We start from the raw sequence: 20,923 nt of genomic DNA, 5'->3' as shown, positions 1-20,923 counted from the left end.
TTTTTATTATACGAGATCATATACTTTGACATGTTACATGCGATAGACACATACTCTTCTCACCCAATTAAAATGATTACAATTATTATACCACGTGTATTAGCAAAGCACAGTACAGCCTAATTCAAATACACACACTGTAGACTAACCTATAGTTGCAATCTATAAAGAAAAACAAAATGAGGAAGCACATATTCATGAAAACAGGTTGATTAACGAATCCAACTATATTTCTACAACTCCAAACACACAACATGGATAAAATGTATAATCTCACTTCCAACAGACATTTCAATTCTGTCACACAGAAACATTTGGTAAGAGAGGGGAGGGCGTGATTTCCCCGGGGCAATGTGAATGGTCAGGATGTGGCCGAGCAAAGAAGCATTGTCTCATGACAACTAGTGGGTCGTTCATCACCGCGTTTTGCACCAGGGCTGGATACTTTAAGACGGCATCTGAAACTTGATCCCAAGTGACTTTTTACCTCCTTTTGGCCTAAGGATGGCTGAAAGAAGTTTTTGTCCAGTCGGGGGTAATACAGGGGTGAGTCCTAAACATTTGATCCCCGGTGGTCTGGTGGGTCTTGTTCATTGATAATACTGGTTCAAGGGAAGTCCAGAGAGGCTGTTCCTCTACATGTGTGAATGTGTAAGGTTTATGTATCTTATACCTTATGTACAGTATATTGTGTGCTATACAGTATCATTACCTTATTTATGACATACGAGGATCTGTCTGTAATCTGCTTGTTCCATTAAACTGATGTGATGCTTTGATGGTGTTTATGACAATTTTAACCTCATTCTCTCAGTTCTAACCCCGGCAGTGCAAAACACACACGAGAGCAAATTAAAAACAAATTAAAAAACATAATTCGAAGCGATAAGAAGACTTATTTTCATGTTCACACACACACAGACAGTTACAGCAAGAAACGCACACAGGGCTTCACACACACATTTAAAAGTTAGTTATGTACGCAGGTTTTTCTGTTAATCATGCAGATTAACAGACAGACATAATTAAAGCTTCTTGGTCTCTTTGTTCGGTGTCACTCTGCTCACAGCCAGCAGGAACTCATCAGACAGGAAATAAAACTGATGACCACAACATGTGTCTTTGTTACAGAGCTCAGGGTAAATATTTATTTGCCTTGACAGTCTGATCCTCCAGTTACAGGCTGAATGTTGCAGTGTGATTCTCAGAGAGAGAGTCCTCCCTCCTGTGGGAAAAACCCAACGGACAGGAAGAGACAACACTCTGTTTTATTTACTTAAACACTGTGTTCACTTTTCGTGCCACCCTCTCTTTGAATCCCACCACATGTCAGAGGGGAATATTTTACTGCGCCACATTTATGTCACTGTGAAGGCGTCACTTTGGGCTCCGGCTCACTGTGATGAACATTTGTTACTGTTTTTACAAACCAATCAATCGATGGATCAATGGAGACGATAATCAGCAGAGTCGAGTCTCTGACTGTGGGTCACATCTGCTGTCTGCTGTCAGCAGCTTCAGTTTTATCACACATGAAGACTTTATAACATATAACACAGATTTGTCCGCCATCAACCAAATTCAAAGTCTGAGTCTTCAAACTGAAATCATGTCCCTGAAGGCATCATCAGATAAAACCTGTCGGGTCACTTTTTCAGCAGCTGAGCCAGTACAGACACAACAGTCAGCACGTGACACTATCAACTATTAAAGAGTGAATGCTAATAAGAATCCACCGTCATCTCAGGTAACATGACAGCTACACAGCTCATCCCTCCCTCCCTGCAGACAGGGACTGCCTCTCAGGGATACACTTTCATGGGGACCGTTTTCTCCAAGCTAATGGCAAATGTAGCCAGGAGTCAAGCCACATAAACATATGCTAGGCTGCCCGGACAGGTCCACTTTTGAAGTCCTGTCCGGGGGCTGTTTATAAATTGATGATAATGTCCGGTTTTCCTTGTGTGTGTGCGTAACACACGGCACAACGCGGCACACGGCACAATGGATATTTCTGTCCGAACCTGTTTTGTTATGTCCAAACCCGAACCGAGCCCGACATTATTTAATGACACTGAGCACTGAGTTTGTGTCACACAGTTGTCATGGTTACAGGCTATTGAACAGGCCGGGCATGCTCAGCGGAGAGGGAGACCTCCATGTTTGAGACGGGAGCGGGAGGCGGGAGGTCCGACGCTTCTAGCGAGAGGAGAGGGAGAAATAAAACAAAATAAGATAAAATAGGAAAAACCTGTCTCCCTCTTTTATTTTAATTTCAGCATTTAATCAAGGCGGAGGCGGGCGGCTGGAGGTCCGAGACTTCCAGCGAGGGGAGAGGTAGAAACAAACAGCCAGTGTGTGTGTGTGTGTTATGTTCAGGTGTTGTCACGTAAATAACAGTGCCCAAGCAATAAACAGGACAGACAATAGGATTTTATTTATTTTTACACTACATTTTCACTGAAATCTGACCGAATCCGACCCGAGTCCGAATACAATTTATAGCTACATTTTTGACCAAACCCAGCCGACCTGTCGGGTACCGTCGGGCTCAGATCGCCACACTCTAGTGTGTGTATGTGTCCCCTATTGGGGCCTATCTGAATTTCTGTCTTTGAGAGACATTATTTTGTAATATAGCTGAATTTTCTATCCATACATATAAACTTTAAATATATTAAAATGATAAGGCATCTTTGAGTAAACTGCGAGTATCATTTAAGTAGGCTATGTCGTGGCCGGCCGAGTGTCCTCTTTTTTGGAAATCAAAATATGGTCACCCTAATATACACACACCTCCCAGGTGTTTTAATAGATTTAGTTTCCAGATAAACAAACGTTAGGCTGGCAGCAGTAATGAGAAGAGTGAGACTCACCAGTCAGAGCAGAGCAGCAGCTGCAGCGACAGAGACTGGGGGTGTGGTGTGTTCAAGTGTAATAGGCACTTTATTGATCTCGGAGAGAAATAACTTTTTTTAACTTTGCTAAATTGCCACAGCAAGCAACAACTCATGTACAGTATAACACTGTCAGATCCTCTCAGTTACCTCTCATACGAGGTAACTGTGCAAAAGTGTGCATGTTAAGTGACTCAGTGATCCGCAGTACGTTCAGTGAACGGATCACTCACTGAAAGTACTGGTACTGTAGCACGCCATGTTCGTTCAGTCACAGTGCGACTGAACGTACTGCACAGTGAGTGCAGTGCACGTGAGGCCTCAGCCCAATTTGCCAAGTAGACCAGTTAAAAACCCTCATTCTAAACAGTGTTCATTTACGATAGCCTACTATATATAGGACAGGACACTTAAAACATCATGGTTTATAAACAAGTTTATTTTTGCAAACGTGTTTCTCAAAGCAACACAGCGCTCCCAGCCGTCTCTACTCCCGGAACTGAAACATGAAGCGTTCAGCCGTGTATCAGTTCAGTGAGTCGGAGTCGCAGGCTCCTCCCGCCAAGCATTGAACGAATCTTTTGAACAAATCTTTTTAGTGAACTGATTCTAGTGATTCAGTAACATCTAAAGAAGTGCCGTGCCAAACACTGACCTGCTGTCTCTCTTCTTCTGTGGTCCTGATCAGACTTCCTGTTCCTGTGAGTTCACAGTGAAGCTGATCCCCTGTAGGACAAAGTGAAGGTGCTGTGCTGCCACCTGCTGTCTGTCTCACTGCTCTCACATCACTGACAGTCTCAGCATGATCTGTCTGTGATTGGTTCAGTCTGTGATGTCACAAGTTCCACCCACTCAAACTGCTCAACAACTGGATGACCAAGTTACCTGTCCTTTTGTAAATGGCTCCTGTCCTGGCTGCGCTCGTGCTGATGTTGTCCCTGCTGGCTCCTGCAGCTTCAGGTAAATATGAAATATATTTATATTCATGCAGCTAATGACTGTTAATGGATCTAAAACTGATGACTCTAATCTTGAAACTGTGCTGGTGAGCAGAGTCATACAACCACAGAGGGGTAATACTAGTTGGGTTTTTTCCACGGGAGAATACAGTCTGTTAGTGGTGCAGAAAATAGGAGGAATATTTGGTTTTATTCACAAGGTTGTTCCTGCTCTCACTGAACTACTGTAACCGAGGGTTTATAGATGTCGCCTATACTGTGTAAAACTATAAAATAACAATACGGAGGCTGCAGTTTCACACGAGGACCACTTTATTCCATCTTCTTTTCCAACCGTAAACTCCACTGCTACCACACTGTGTAACAACAATTCCACTCTCTGTTAAGCCTTCAAAATAAGAGCTCAAGGCATGTACTGTGGTGACAGCTTACAACAGGAACTTAAAATCACTCTAAGAGACAAGTCCATAAAAATAGGTTACACTACTGACGTACTATATAGTGTGGCAGTGTGGGGATTAGAGTGTGACTCCTAAAGTTTGTCTCAGTGACTGTAGGAACCTCCTGGTGTTTTACTGGCAGGAGACCCTCGTTAATGTCACACTGAGACACTAGCCGTTTCTCAATACACAGGTTGAGCAGTTCGGACTTGCGGACTTGGCAAGTTCGGACTTGGCAAGTCCACGCGAGAGTCCGGACTTGCCAAGAATGTGAGAACGGGAGTACAGTCATTTCTGCTTTGGAACAGCAGCGAACTTGATGATGTCACCACCTCCGCTCGCCTTGGCTGTTGTACTGTGTTGTATACATGCATTTAGAATAAAACAATATAAACACAGCCCCGCGTCTTTTCATAGACACTGTAAGAAATTAATGTGTATATGTTTTTAACTTTTCAACATATATAACTGACACACAAAAACATATAAATAGCCAAAATATTTTCATAAAATGTCTTTTAAAACCTTTTCCCCGCAGCTGGCTTCTGATTATAATCAAAAGTCAAGTGCGGGGGGAAGTTTGTGGAGAGTTGGTGGTTATTGTGATCGTAAGCATTGGCAAGATGGAAATCAAAAATCAATAACGGATCGGAGAAGGCGTCTTGGTGCAGTTATTGCAGCAGGACTGCTGTACCTGCAGGCTGAGGAGGAGGCTGCCCAGCTGAGGAGGCAGAGCCCAGAAAGACAGCGGAGGATGAGGATGAGAATGAGGATGAGACGCGATGAGACGAATGAAATGAATGAATGAAAAGTTAAAAAAAAGTTAAAAATTACTCATTATGCAGAGTGACCCAATTTCAAGTGTTGCTATCATCACATACATTCTTAGTTACTGTCCATCACTGCATTTGTCTCATCATTATGCTTTCTGTCTACATGTTTATGGAGACTTGACAGTTTACTTGGTTCACCTAGAAAAAACAACAGCAGTTTAATATTCAGTCTGACATTTTATTGAAGTGTTGAGTTGTAGATTGTGGTGCTGTTGAACTGTACTGTACACAAGTCCGCTCCGATGCATTCCCGGTGAAATGGGTGTGGCGAGAACACATCCAGGCATTTGGACTGAACTTGGCTAGATGTGAACTTTGAATTGGAACAGCACTTGGGCTGTGACTGATGACGTGTCACAAGTCCACAAGAACACAAGGCAGGTCAGTGTGAGGCAGGTCAGTATGTGTGAGGCAGGTCAGTGTGTGTGAGGCAGGTCAGTATGTGTGAGGCAGGTCAGTGTGTGTGAGGCAGGTCAGTGTGAGGCAGGTCAGTGTGAGGCAGGTCAGTGTGTGTGAGGCAGGTCAGTATGTGTGAGGCAGGTCAGTGTGTGTGAGGCAGGTCAGTATGTGTGAGGCAGGTCAGTGTGAGGCAGGTCAGTATGTGTGAGGCAGGTCAGTGTGAGGCAGGTCAGTATGTGTGAGGCAGGTCAGTGTGAGGCAGGTCAGTATGTGTGAGGCAGGTCAGTGTGTGTGAGGCAGGTCAGTATGTGTGAGGCAGGTCAGTGTGAGGCAGGTCAGTATGTGTGAGGCAGGTCAGTGTGTGTGAGGCAGGTCAGTATGTGTGAGGCAGGTCAGTGTGTGTGAGGCAGGTCAGTATGTGTGAGGCAGGTCAGTATGTGTGAGGCAGGTCAGTATGTGTGAGGCAGGTCAGTGTGTGTGAGGCAGGTCAGTATGTGTGAGGCAGGTCAGTGTGTGTGAGGCAGGTCAGTGTGAGGCAGGTCAGTGTGTGTGAGGCAGGTCAGTATGTGTGAGGCAGGTCAGTGTGAGGCAGGTCAGTGTGTGTGAGGCAGGTCAGTGTGAGGCAGGTCAGTATGTGTGAGGCAGGTCAGTGTGAGGCAGGTCAGTATGTGTGAGGCAGGTCAGTGTGAGGCAGGTCAGTGTGAGGCAGGTCAGTATGTGTGAGGCAGGTCAGTATGTGTGAGGCAGGTCAGTGTGTGTGAGGCAGGTCAGTGTGAGGCAGGTCAGTGTGTGTGAGGCAGGTCAGTATGTGTGAGGCAGGTCAGTGTGTGTGAGGCAGGTCAGTATGTGTGAGGCAGGTCAGTGTGAGGCAGGTCAGTATGTGTGAGGCAGGTCAGTGTGAGGCAGGTCAGTATGTGTGAGGCAGGTCAGTGTGAGGCAGGTCAGTATGTGTGAGGCAGGTCAGTGTGTGTGAGGCAGGTCAGTATGTGTGAGGCAGGTCAGTGTGAGGCAGGTCAGTATGTGTGAGGCAGGTCAGTGTGTGTGAGGCAGGTCAGTATGTGTGAGGCAGGTCAGTGTGTGTGAGGCAGGTCAGTATGTGTGAGGCAGGTCAGTATGTGTGAGGCAGGTCAGTATGTGTGAGGCAGGTCAGTATGTGTGAGGCAGGTCAGTATGTGTGAGGCAGGTCAGTGTGTGTGAGGCAGGTCAGTGTGTGTGAGGCAGGTCAGTGTGTGTGAGGCAGGTCAGTGTGTGTGAGGCAGGTCAGTATGTGTGAGGCAGGTCAGTGTGTGTGAGGCAGGTCAGTATGTGTGAGGCAGGTCAGTGTGTGTGAGGCAGGTCAGTATGTGTGAGGCAGGTCAGTGTGTGTGAGGCAGGTCAGTATGTGTGAGGCAGGTCAGTGTGTGTGAGGCAGGTCAGTGTGTGTGAGGCAGGTCAGTATGTGTGAGGCAGGTCAGTGTGTGTGAGGCAGGTCAGTATGTGTGAGGCAGGTCAGTATGTGTGAGGCAGGTCAGTGTGTGTGAGGCAGGTCAGTGTGAGGCAGGTCAGTGTGTGTGAGGCAGGTCAGTGTGAGGCAGGTCAGTATGTGTGAGGCAGGTCAGTGTGAGGCAGGTCAGTGTGTGTGAGTCAGGTCAGTGTGTGTGAGGCAGGTCAGTGTGAGGCAGGTCAGTGTGTGTGAGGCAGGTCAGTGTGTGTGAGGCAGGTCAGTGTGAGGCAGGTCAGTGTGAGGCAGGTCAGTGTGTGTGAGGCAGGTCAGTGTGAGGCAGGTCAGTGTGTGTGAGGCAGGTCAGTGTGAGGCAGGTCAGTGTGTGTGAGGCAGGTCAGTGTGTGTGAGGCAGGTCAGTGTGTGTGAGGCAGGTCAGTGTGAGGCAGGTCAGTGTGTGTGAGGCAGGTCAGTGTGTGTGAGGCAGGTCAGTGTGAGGCAGGTCAGTGTGAGGCAGGTCAGTGTGTGTGAGTCAGGTCAGTGTGTGTGAGGCAGGTCAGTGTGAGGCAGGTCAGTGTGAGGCAGGTCAGTGTGTGTGAGGCAGGTCAGTGTGAGGCAGGTCAGTGTGTGTGAGGCAGGTCAGTGTGTGTGAGGCAGGTCAGTATGTGTGAGGCAGGTCAGTGTGTGTGAGGCAGGTCAGTGTGAGGCAGGTCAGTGTGTGTGAGTCAGGTCAGTGTGTGTGAGGCAGGTCAGTGTGAGGCAGGTCAGTATGTGTGAGTCAGGTCAGTGTGTGTGAGGCAGGTCAGTGTGAGGCAGGTCAGTGTGTGTGAGGCAGGTCAGTGTGAGGCAGGTCAGTGTGTGTGAGTCAGGTCAGTGTGTGTGAGGCAGGTCAGTGTGAGGCAGGTCAGTGTGAGGCAGGTCAGTGTGTGTGAGGCAGGTCAGTGTGAGGCAGGTCAGTGTGAGGCAGGTCAGTGTGAGGCAGGTCAGTGTGTGTGAGGCAGGTCAGTGTGAGGCAGGTCAGTGTGAGGCAGGTCAGTGTGTGTGAGGCAGGTCAGTGTGAGGCAGGTCAGTGTGTGTGAGGCAGGTCAGTGTGTGTGAGGCAGGTCAGTGTGAGGCAGGTCAGTGTGAGGCAGGTCAGTGTATGTGAGGCAGGTCAGTGTGTGTGAGACAGGTCAGTGTGAGGCAGGTCAGTGTGTGTGAGTCAGGTCAGTGTGTGTGAGGCAGGTCAGTGTGAGGCAGGTCAGTGTGAGGCAGGTCAGTGTGTGTGAGGCAGGTCAGTGTGAGGCAGGTCAGTGTGAGGCAGGTCAGTATGTGTGAGGCAGGTCAGTGTGTGTGAGGCAGGTCAGTGTGTGTGAGGCAGGTCAGTGTGTGTGAGGCAGGTCAGTGTGAGGCAGGTCAGTGTGTGTGAGGCAGGTCAGTATGTGTGAGGCAGGTCAGTGTGAGGCAGGTCAGTGTGTGTGAGGCAGGTCAGTGTGAGGCAGGTCAGTATGTGTGAGGCAGGTCAGTGTGAGGCAGGTCAGTGTGAGGCAGGTCAGTGTGTGTGAGGCAGGTCAGTGTGAGGCAGGTCAGTGTGTGTGAGGCAGGTCAGTGTGTGTGAGGCAGGTCAGTGTGTGTGAGGCAGGTCAGTGTGAGGCAGGTCAGTGTGTGTGAGGCAGGTCAGTGTGAGGCAGGTCAGTGTGTGTGAGGCAGGTCAGTGTGTGTGAGTCAGGTCAGTGTGTGTGAGGCAGGTCAGTATGTGTGAGGCAGGTCAGTATGTGTGAGGCAGGTCAGTGTGTGTGAGGCAGGTCAGTGTGTGTGAGGCAGGTCAGTATGTGTGAGGCAGGTCAGTATGTGTGAGGCAGGTCAGTGTGTGTGAGGCAGGTCAGTGTGTGTGAGGCAGGTCAGTGTGTGTGAGGCAGGTCAGTATGTGTGAGGCAGGTCAGTGTGTGTGAGGCAGGTCAGTGTGTGTGAGGCAGGTCAGTGTGTGTGAGGCAGGTCAGTGTGTGTGAGGCAGGTCAGTGTGTGTGAGGCAGGTCAGTGTGTGTGAGGCAGGTCAGTATGTGTGAGGCAGGTCAGTGTGAGGCAGGTCAGTGTGAGGCAGGTCAGTGTGTGTGAGGCAGGTCAGTGTGAGGCAGGTCAGTGTGAGGCAGGTCAGTGTGTGTGAGGCAGGTCAGTGTGAGTCAGGTCAGTGTGTGTGAGGCAGGTCAGTGTGTGTGAGGCAGGTCAGTGTGTGTGAGGCAGGTCAGTGTGAGGCAGGTCAGTGTGAGGCAGGTCAGTGTGTGTGAGGCAGGTCAGTGTGTGTGAGGCAGGTCAGTGTGAGGCAGGTCAGTGTGAGGCAGGTCAGTGTGTGTGAGGCAGGTCAGTATGTGTGAGGCAGGTCAGTGTGTGTGAGGCAGGTCAGTATGTGTGAGGCAGGTCAGTGTGAGGCAGGTCAGTGTGAGGCAGGTCAGTGTGTGTGAGGCAGGTCAGTGTGTGTGAGGCAGGTCAGTGTGAGGCAGGTCAGTGTGTGTGAGGCAGGTCAGTGTGAGGCAGGTCAGTGTGTGTGAGGCAGGTCAGTGTGAGGCAGGTCAGTGTGTGTGAGGCAGGTCAGTGTGAGGCAGGTCAGTGTGAGGCAGGTCAGTGTGTGTGAGGCAGGTCAGTGTGAGGCAGGTCAGTGTGAGGCAGGTCAGTGTGTGTGAGGCAGGTCAGTGTGTGTGAGGCAGGTCAGTGTGTGTGAGGCAGGTCAGTGTGAGGCAGGTCAGTGTGAGGCAGGTCAGTGTGTGTGAGGCAGGTCAGTGTGAGGCAGGTCAGTGTGTGTGAGGCAGGTCAGTGTGTGTGAGGCAGGTCAGTGTGAGGCAGGTCAGTGTGTGTGAGGCAGGTCAGTGTGAGGCAGGTCAGTGTGCGTGAGGCAGGTCAGTGTGAGGCAGGTCAGTGTGTGTGAGGCAGGTCAGTGTGTGTGAGGCAGGTCAGTGTGAGGCAGGTCAGTGTGTGTGAGGCAGGTCAGTGTGAGGCAGGTCAGTGTGTGTGAGGCAGGTCAGTGTGTGTGAGGCAGGTCAGTGTGTGTGATGAAAGGAGTGTGTGGACAACGTTGTGCGTAAAGACAACATGTGTTGGTCTGAGTGGTCATAAGTGTGTGATCCTGTTCTGCAGTACTGACGTGTATAATAACAGGTAGTACAGTGAGAAGATACAGAAATAGGACATGGCGTCAGTCGTGGACCGGAGGAGAGGTCATTTTGAAGGACTTGACCTGCAGCTTTGTTTTCTGTTTTGTATTCTCAGTTCAGCTGTTAAACGTTTTCCTGCCTCATGTGAGCACTGTGGATCTTCACTGCAGGAACATGAGTCAGAACTGAAACAGCGTGCAGACTCATATTACACGTCTGGTGTGTGACGAGGCCTTCTGTTTACACTGTGGAGTCTTTTTCACTCTGGATCTTTATTGTTGTTTGTTTTTGTTTTTCAGACCAACATGTGACAGTGCACCCTGGAGATGACGTCACTCTGAGATGTGAGGCTGGTGATGTCTCCATCAGAGCTGTAGAGTGGACCAGACCTGACCTGGAGCCACAGTACGTCCTCTTTTACAGCGATGGACACTACGACACAGATCAACAGCATCCATCCTTTACAGGCAGGGTGGAGCTGGAGGACAGAGAGCTGAAGGACGGAGACGTGTCTTTAACTCTGAAGAATGTGACCAGCAGAGACAATGGAACATACGAGTGTCGAGTTGCAGCAGGTGGATCAAGACGTACAAAGAGAGCCCTCATTAAGACTGATCCAATCACAGTCATCTACCTGGAGGTTAGAGGTGAGTGTGTGGAGCTCAGTGTGTGTGTCTGTGTATCAGGTTGGAGCTGCAGTTTATTCCTGAGAGTCAAACATCAGAAATACACAAGACAAATGAAGGCTGTTCAACTAATCACACATTTACTGACTCATAGTTATTTCTATCTGCAGATTCAGAGGATGGAAACTTCCCTCATCTACACGTTGGACTGGCAGCAGGAGTTGTTGCAGTGCTTCTTTTAGTTGCTGCAGTGTTTGTTGTCGTCTGGATATATAAGAGACGTACAGAAATATGGTCTGCTGCTCATAAAGTGGTGGACCATGTGACATGTCATTAACTTATGTACATTATTTTATTATTCATTTTTGCTTCATCCTGTTTGTTTGTTTGTTGTCAAGTCAACTTTGTTTGTGTAGCACTCAACACATAAACAGAGTTGATCCAAAGTGCTCCTGCAGCACACACAGAGAAAAACAACAGAAGCAAAGAAGAAGAGAGAAACACAAACCTGTGTGATAATATCAGTAATGATGACATCATATCACTTCTGCTATAGTACCGTGTTCTTATCCTGTCACCACAGTGTGCCAGTCACACCAACACACACAGTCACACTGATAGAGTAAAAGTGTGTTTTAACACAACTCTTGAAAATTTCAGTGATGGAGGAGAATCAGACGGTGGGAGGAAGAGAAATCCAGATTTGGGGCCCCGACAGAGAAAGTCCTGTCCCTGTAATCCTTAGTGCTGATCTCAGGACAGACAAACAGGTCAACTGTTAAATGTTAGAGACCATTTCCTGGAGTAAATAATTCTCCCTCCATGAATCACTACCTTATCGTGGTGGAGGGTTTGTGTACCTGTTGATCCTGGGAGCTGTGTTGTCTGGAGCACTGAGCTCCTGGTAGGGTCTCCCAGAGCAAACTGGTCCCAGTGGAGGGTCAGACTGAACGTCATTCAAATGTTCATCCTTAACCAGGGATGGAAAGACTAGAATATTTTACTCCAGTAAAAGTTCTGCAAATTAAAAACAAAACATCAAGAGTTGAAAACAATCATGTCTCCCACTTAAATTATTTGATTTGTACAAACTTAATTTAACTTAAATTTTCATTTTGGCTGAATCCTGTTGTTTTATTTCTACTGTAAATATATAAAGACATTTACTGAACTTTGTTGCTAATAATACTTCAGTTTTTGTTTATAAACAATATATACATATATATTTTTTTAAGATAAATTGTATTGGGTGCACATTTTGTTTCTTTCCTCTAAACTCTCTCAGAGGCTGGTTGTCAGCTGATCTCAGCTCTGCTCTGCGTCTTTTATCACATCTCCACACACGTGTCTTCTTCTCTCAGTGTTGCAGCAACACGTGTACACAGTTCAGAGCATTAAACATTATCAGAGTTTCATCAGAATTCATATGATGACTGCATACTGTCTGAGGACGTGGAATTATATGTCACTGAGACAAAGAATGTAATTTTAATTCAACATTAAAAGATATTGTATATTTTAAATGTGACAGCTCCACAGCTGCTCTGAGTGTATACACAAAGAGGAGGAGCACATGCTTTGTGACACTTTGAATAATAAAACAAGTCTTTGGATTCAGGTGGAGTGAGTCTCATTTTTGCAGGAGTGAATGTAGTAGCTCAGTCCATAGGGACTTAGGTTGGGAACCGGAGGGTCGCCTGTTCGAGTCCCCGTCTGGACCAAAATATGGAGCGTGGACTGGTGGCTGGAGAGGTGCCAGTTCACCTCCTGGGCACTGCCAAGGTGTCCTTGAGCAAGGCACCGAACCCCCCAACCGCTCGGGGCGCCTCACCAAGGGCAGCTCCCTCACTCTGACATCTCTCCACTTTGTGCATGTATAGGTCCTGTTTGTGCATGTGTGTGTCTTTCAGACCTGTGTGTAATTGACAAGCAAGAGTGAAAACATTGAATTTCCCCTCAGGGGGATTAATAAAGTAAATAAACTTAAACTTAAAGTAAAAACTGATGCAGCTAATGAGCTGACAGAGTTTCTAAATATCTTCATTTGAAGTGTTTAGCAGATGATCAATTTTATTTATAAAGCCCAATATCACAAATCACAATTTGCCTCACAGGGCTTTACAGCATACGACATCCCTCTGTCCTTATGACCCTCACAGCTGATCAGGAAAAACTCCCCAAAAAACCCTTTAACGGGGAAAAAACGGTAGAAACCTCAGGAAGAGCAACTGAGGAGAGAGATTGGTTGAAGACATTAGGTTCGTTCGAGATGAGCCAGGCCTGTGCAGATCATAGGTGCAGATTCGATCACCGGCGATCGTCGCACAATGCATGCCGGTTAGTTTTGTGTCCGACTTCATCCCGACTTGCTCTGATGTATTACAAAAGTGGACGGCGATAAAACCGTGAGAGCCAGTTTTTAGAGCCAGGCGCTGCAGTTGCTCTCCACCGACTGCACCGCCTGGCTCTCAGCTGATCTAACAGCTGATTGGTTCAGATGTTGACTCAACAATATGACGTTTTAGATAAACTACTCATTTTTGTTGAATTTTAGAGATTAAGATTGTATTTGTCTGATCTGAAGGTTTATTCTGTGAACAGAAAACATGTTGTGTGACTGACGGTGAAGGTTAGTTGTCAGAGACTAAATAGACCTACATTCATCATAAACTACACAGAGTCTACTGTATATTAACACTGGACTGTTTGATTATTGGAGTATTTAGCAACACAGACACTTGTGGCCAGTGAGGATTCTTAAAATAACAGATGTGAAGCTCTGACTGTATCTGACTGATCTTTAATGAAAGCTGTTGTCTTGTATCAAATATGAAGCTTATTGTTAAACACAGTGTATTCAGTCTCTGTAGCCATGGCGACAGGTCAAACTGATGTGATGCTGATTTACAGGAGAGTTCATGTCAAATGGAGGATAAACCATCAACATAAACTACAGATCACCTGTAAAGCATTTTAATAAATTAATCTATCATAATTAAAACAACTGGAGACTGAGAACAAACTGATATATGAGTCTGATCACTTTTTTAATGAACTGACATCATTCCAGACAGGATGTTAGTGTGTATGTGACTTCCTGTACGGACTGAAGGCTGCTGGAAACTGTCCGACTTCACCGCAGCTTTTTGTCACCGTCCCCCGCTGCGGCCGCCTGCTCTCGTCTACTTTTCGGGCAAAGCGCAGTTCATCTCCAATGAGCCTATTGTCTTGGGAGCATTTCCCTGGTTTCCTGAAGGTCGCCAGTTTCTGGTTGCCTTTTGGGTTCCAGTGGAACCAATGCATAAGTACCCACCACCAGTATCTGTCCAAAGACTAGGGTTGAGCTTAATTAGCTAGTAAGTGTGACCAGTTAGATAGAGCTGGGGAGCCTGGGCTCTGTGGTTATTTGATTTCACCATTGCACATGTTCCTGTGAACTTGTTTTGTGGGTTTGTAATCTTAAATTGTGGCCAGTGTTGCTGAATAAATGTCCTCTGTCTGGTCTTGATGGTAAGTTGCACTATCAACTGTTTGAGCCTGGCGTGCTTCAAGACGGCTAGGCATGTGGTAGAATTTGATTTGGTTGGTAAGAAACAGTGGCAGTGAGTGAATGTTCGTATCGTTGGTAGCTTGGCCTGCTAATTTTGGTGATAAGTGCTACAGATCGTGCTTTGTTTGGTTTTGCATGTGAGCTTTGTTGTAGCTTGGTTCTCTTTGTGTGCGTCTTGGGACGACTTGGTTGGCTAGTGAGCCTTTTGTTTAGAGGAACCTTTGGGTATGCTACTTTGGTTTAGCGCTTATGGAATACCAGTTCAGTGTGCTTTGAGTAGCTGTAATTGTGAAAATGGGCAGAGCATCCTGACCTGTGCTTTGTCTGGTTGCAGGCCACCTTGTAAGAATGTGATGAGCTTCGGTGCTCATTCTGAGAGCAACGTTTTGATGTGTACTTTGGGCTGGGGGTTTAACACTCTCCTGCTGACTCTACCTCACTGCTTTGTACCCACGTTACTGAATTCTTGCAAGATACAAATCTGCATTCTGAGGTGGGTATTGTTCCAGATCGAGTCCTATGAGTTTTCTATAAGTCTTTGTAACTAGCCATTAGTTCTGTTGTGACCCTTATTTTCCCATGCACTAGCTTCTGATACCAGTAGATTTCTCATTCTTCCCAGATAGCACATCTGGCCGACGTCGGCCCGATGTATCAAGTTTAGATCGTTAAGACGTAGCAGGGAGAGCGTTTGCTCATTGCCAAGACGTCGCTGAGACGTTGGCCTTTAATTGAAAATGACCACCACGTAACGTTCAAACCATCAATAAAATAAGCTGCGCTCAGTAGGCGTTCCTTCATTAATATTCATATGCTTCATTAACTACGACCTTTATTCATTTAGGTCGGACCTTTCAAACTACAAATATTTCACCATTCAATGTGAGAAATCAATGCTAACATTCAAAACTAGCTGACTGTTACCCTATTTCGTGTGTAAGTGTGCACAATGAAGAGACAAAAGTCAGTTTGACAAACTTTATTTTCAAATTTCCAGAAACAATATCTGACGGCCAGTCCGCTTCTCCTGGCAGCCTGCAAGACACAGAAAAGACGATGAGCACATAACTTCAAGAAACAAATCCCCACTTCACCACTGTATTTTTTTTAGCATTTCAGCTGTCTTTTAGCCAGACTGAAGGCTTTGGGTCCGTCACTGTGCTTCATTTACGGTGGAAACAGTTAAATAACGGGATCTGTTAACTGTGCAGAGGAGGAGACCTCGACTGATAAATTGCCCATAAAATCACATTAACAACATACCGAAGGCATCCTTAAACTTCACTATTTGACCTCCGCGCTCCTCTCCGCTCCTGTCACCCACACTTGAGCACCTGTCCAGGGCCCCGGAGGTCAGGCCGGGGGGCCGCGGGAACACGGGTGGAAGCTCCGGGCACTTCCACTTTAATCCAAAACGAGTGCTCACGATAGCCAGATGAACACATAACATCAACTAGGGAAAATAAAATGAAAACACCACAGTTGTAGCCTGTTAGCTAACATGAGCTAAACCGCTAAACTAGCTAACAGCTAATGAAAGATAACGTTAGCTGGTGGGGACCTGTGCTAAATACACCCAGTCGTGCCTCGCCACTCACCAGGAACTTCTTTTAATGGTCATAGAAAAAACAACAAAGCTATTTTCTGCCAGTTTATTCCAGTTAGCTTACCTGAAACCAACTGCGATGAGATGCTGTGTGCTGCGAACTCAGTTCCAAACAAAGACCGCAGAGATGAAATCCCGCCTCTGCGGCGACTTCCGTATGTGGGCAGACATTCTACGGCACTGGGCCGACCCAAAGCCGACGTAACAGAGACGTTTGATGAGCTGGGACAAAAGAGTATTAAATTTAAAGATATCCGCCCATGCGGCCGACGCTTGTCAGACGTTATAAATTCAGGGCTGATGTGTCGTCCTCAGGCCGACGTCGGCCAGATGTATGTGTGCTATCTGGGTTAAATTGCTCCCCTGGATGAGGTTGCTGGGTGAGGGATTGGATCTGGTGAGATTGGTGGTGGGTGGAGATTTAGATCACTGTTAATATGGAAGTAAGTTTGTGATGGCGAGTCCAATGTAAAGGGGGACACTTGGTAAACTAAGAAAAGTGGAAATGTTATTTCTAATGTCGAGTTCTTTCAAACTTTGTATGTTTTGTGTTCCAGATGTCAAGGTGGAACCTTGATCTTAAGAGGGGGGGTGTGACGCCCCTCCCACTGTCTTTGAGAACGTTTCAGCCAGTCTCATGGGGAACTTGACTGACACGGGAGGGTCGTTACCCTGATTAGGCTCACCTAGGCTTCCAAGCTATAAAAGCTGCCTAATCTGTTCACTTGCTCTCTCCCTTCCCTTCAGCTGACATCCACTGAGCAGCTTTGGTTTTGGTTTGCACCCTCAAAACCTCCACAGCACACCTGACACTCACCCATGCATGGCTTTCATGACTGACTTTGCTGATCTACACACTCCATTGATTACTAAGTTAATTTTAGTTTAATAAATTCAGCTTGTTTTAAGTAAATCTTTTGTGTGGACTCCCTTCTTGTCACATACTCTGAGCCAGTTTGTGACAGAAAGCAATAATATTATAATTACTGTTGATCCTGGGAGCTGTGTTGTTTGGAGCACTGAGCTCCTGGTAGGGTGTCCCATAGCAAACTGGTCCCAGTGGAGGGCCAGACTGATTGTGACTCAAATGTTCATCCTTAACCAGGGATGGAAAGACTGGAATATTTCACTGTGGTAACAATAAAAGTACTTGTGTATAAATGTTGTCAGATAAAAGTGGGTCAGTGAAGATGTTCTCTCAGAACACCTCAGAAAAATAAGATGACATTGTGACGGGGTGTGGCAACATAGAAACATGTGCGCCATGATAAGTTCATGAAAACATAACAGGTCGGGCTTTTACAGAAAGTTTATGTCTTTTTTTTTTGTCAATTAATTATTAATTTCCGCCTGTGTTTTATTTGTTGTGTCTCTTATACAGAAGAAGGAATGTATTCATGTTCTGAATGAGGCTGTGTGTCATCAGTCTGCGTACAGCTGTGGCACAGTGATTTGCTTTAAGTCTGTGTAGAAGCTCCTAATGGTTATTTAGAAGTAGTGTTGTTTTACAGTGTGCATGAAATATATAACAGGATCACACAGTGTGTTTTTATATTTGTTGACTTTTGAGTTAATGTCCTCAATAAACGTGAATAAACACCAAACATAGTTTATGACCATCTTTAACTGTAAGTCTGTAGATGACATATGAAAGAGTCTGTATGGCTCCACATGACCTGTCTGGGCCTGTTCCTGTGATCTAACATGACAAAATGGCGGTCAAAGCTGCTCGAGGCCAATGATGACTTTGCAGCTCCTCCACCATCTCAGTCAGACTCAGAATGTTTTCAGAGAAATATGCTGACATTTCAAATGAAACAATAGGTTTCTTTACCTGCTGCTGAACTCAGAGCTGAGCAGGAAATTCAAACACTGACAGCACGTTTGCTTTAAGAAGAAATCCTGTTGCACACTCTGTCTCTTTTGTTCAGATGATTTCAGCCCTCAGACCTTCAAGATCAACAATCCTGCCTCCTAAAAAGAGACAAAACGTCTGATGTTACTATTTTTAAGTTTCATAATGTAGGAAAGGGGAGGAATTTGACATGAACAGCATTATTAATCCAGGAAACTATTTTTGTCACACTTTGCTGGAGTAGAGTTCACAGAATGTTTAGCTGACAAATCTGCTATCCATCCCATAATAATCTGGGCTGCTGTAAGTGAAATCAAGTATCCCCAACGATGCTAAGTAAATGTGGTCTTCAATACTCTAAATTAATTATTAGGCCCACAGCGAAACATTAACACAATAATATTAATTTCTTTAAGGAATAGCATCGTAAGATAAACAACAAGGGCACAACTGACCTATGGCTAAGCCACGCCCCCTCCACTCACCTGGACAAACTATCAACATTCAGTGAGCGGCGCTATGGCAGGTGTCACAGTACACGGCATTTCACAAGAGGGAACTGATGATTTTTGGGGACATAACGATCAGATGTCATTGAGAAGTAACCAAAAGGGCCTAAACTACGCATTGGAGGGATATATTCATCATTTTATTGTTGAGAAGGTCGATGAAAAGCTTAAATTACAAGCCAAAATTTACAGGTCACAGTGTACGCTTGTGAACCGCATCTGGTTGCCGTCACCATCAAAGACAACAAGTTAAAGTGCCACTGAAGTTAAGGTTTTTGGCTCAGAATATGAGAAAAGGATAACGGCCTTTTTACCATCTTTACCAAGAGTGTCTCTCCGTTAGTTTGGTGCTACAGTATTTACACTGAATCATTCAGCATAACGTTTGCCAACCTTTGTTATCTCTGCCATTACAGATAAGTTAATGAAGCTAAGCTCCAGAAGTTAACGTTAGCTTAACTAGAGCCCTTTGGACAACAGCTAACAATGATGTACGATCACCAAAGTACAAAACTAGAACAAAATAGGCTAATGAACTCCCAGCAAACAAGGTGACATGATGAACAACGCAGCTAGGAGCTAACGTTAGGCTAACTTTAGCTAACGTTAGCTAGAGATGTTAAAGATAACTTTATATTTCTTTCCAGCAAAGTGACAATATGTTGCCTCAAACACAATGTTGACTTACCTTAGAACAGATGTAGACATCATTGTTAATCTTATTCACGTTGAGTTGATGTTGTGGTCTAACGTTACCACACAACTTTATCCAAAGGAGACACTTTTCTCGGTTGAGATGTGGTTTAAAGTGTAAAAAATACACCTGGTCGCCCAGCCTCTCAGGATACCTTGTGTCAGAGTTGCATGTACCCCATGCACACCGTTTGACCATTTTTAAACTTCAAATCTCAGAAAAAGCTCATAAAACCGAACAAACTGACTTTCTGTAATGCATTTCAATGGACGTCCAGGCAGAGAATGTCCCAGTGTATGGGAATGGCTATACGCACTGTGATTGGCTCATCACGTTTGAGGGCGGGGCTTAGCCATAGGTCAATTATTATCTGACTGGCACAAAGTTACACGTGTTTTAAAGAAGGTGTTTATGGGGCTTTGGAGAAAACATTTGGAGCTGAAGCCCCAGAAGCTTCAGCCTGTGATATTATTTGGACCATTACCTCCATGATACCAATTAGCTCACTGTTTGCAAATGACTTTGTCAGCTGTTACCATGCAACCAACGGCAAATGGATGCAGGCTAGCTTTACAGCTAGCTGGCTAACCATTAGGGTTAGCTTGTTGGCCACCTAGCTAGCTGTAACTTAGCTATGCTGCATGGACCTGATGTTAGTTGCTTTAAAGCTGATTAAATCATTTGCCATCATCAAAAATGTGCAGCGCACACTTCATATCAGGTTAGGGAAAAAGTATTTCCTGTTGTAGGGATGAATAACGTTAGTGTATTAAGGGTTATCATGTCCACCTCATCAGAAACTGGTGAGGGATTAAGAGGAAGATTGGATTTCTCTGGAACGCTAACATTTTAGCACATTAGCTATATACATATGTATATATACATATACATATATATATACGTATCTATATGTATATATATATATATATATACATATATATACAGTACAGGCCAAAAGTTTGGACACACCTTGTCATTCAATGCGTTTTCTTTATTTTCATGACTATTTACATTGTAGATTCTCACTGAAGGCATCAAAACTATGAATGAACACATGTGGAGTTATGTACTTAACAAAAAAAGGTAAAATAACTGAAAACATGTTTTATATTCTAGTTTCTTCAAAATAGCCACCCTTTGCTCTGATTACTGCTTTGCACACTCTTGGCATTCTCTCCATGAGCTTCAAGAGGTAGTCACCTGAAATGGTTTTCCAACAGTCTTGAAGGAGTTCCCAGAGGTGTTTAGCACTTGTTGGCCCCTTTGCCTTCACTCTGCGGTCCAGCTCACCCCAAACCATCTGGATTGGGTTCAGGTCCGGTGACTGTGGAGGCCAGGTCATCTGCCGCAGCACTCCATCACTCTCCTTCTTGGTCAAATAGCCCTTACACAGCCTGGAGGTGTGTTTGGGGTCATTGTCCTGTTGAAAAATAAATGATCGTCCAACTAAACGCAAACCGGATGGGATGGCATGTCGCTGCAGGATGCTGTGGTAGCCATGCTGGTTCAGTGTGCCTTCAATTTTGAATAAATCCCCAACAGTGTCACCAGCAAAACACCCCCACACCATCACACCTCCTCCTCCATGCTTCACAGTGGGAACCAGGCATGTGGAATCCATCTGTTCACCTTTTCTGCGTCTCACAAAGACACGGCGGTTGGAACCAAAGATCTCAAATTTGGACTCATCAGACCAAAGCACAGATTTCCACTGGTCTAATGTCCATTCCTTGTGTTTCTTGGCCCAAACAAATCTCTTCTGCTTGTTGCCTCTCCTTAGCAGTGGTTTCCTAGCAGCTATTTGACCATGAAGGCCTGATTGGTGCAGTCTCCTCTTAACAGTTGTTCTAGAGATGGGTCTGCTGCTAGAACTCTGTGTGGCATTCATCTGGTCTCTGATCTGAGCTGCTGTTAACTTGCGATTTCTGAGGCTGGTGACTCGGATGAACTTATCCTCAGAAGCACAGGTGACTCTTGGTCTTCCTTTCCTGGGTCGGTCCTCATGTGTGC

At 45.8% G+C, this 20,923-nt stretch overlaps 2 protein-coding genes across 2 annotated transcripts in view; both read left to right on the top strand.

Annotated features, from left to right (window-relative positions):
• The window catches only part of LOC117245937 (putative high affinity immunoglobulin gamma Fc receptor IB), a 48,999-nt gene that overhangs the window by 16,920 nt on the left and 11,156 nt on the right, over positions 1-20,923 (top strand). The window lies entirely within an intron of this gene.
• LOC117245982 (butyrophilin subfamily 2 member A1-like) lies at positions 391-12,312 on the top strand. Its single transcript, XM_033609625.2, has 4 exons — positions 391-546; positions 3,586-3,857; positions 10,373-10,720; positions 10,870-12,312. The coding sequence occupies exons 2-4, from the start codon at positions 3,797-3,799 to the stop codon at positions 11,034-11,036; spliced, it is 576 nt and encodes a 191-aa protein (XP_033465516.2). The 5' UTR covers positions 391-546; positions 3,586-3,796; the 3' UTR covers positions 11,037-12,312.

The sequence above is a fragment of the Epinephelus lanceolatus genome, chromosome 22, assembly GCF_041903045.1.
Source record: "Epinephelus lanceolatus isolate andai-2023 chromosome 22, ASM4190304v1, whole genome shotgun sequence".
NCBI lineage: Eukaryota > Metazoa > Chordata > Actinopteri > Perciformes > Serranidae > Epinephelus > Epinephelus lanceolatus.
The sequence above is the reverse complement of the archived record's forward strand: the minus strand, read 5'-3'. Positions and strand labels throughout refer to the sequence as shown.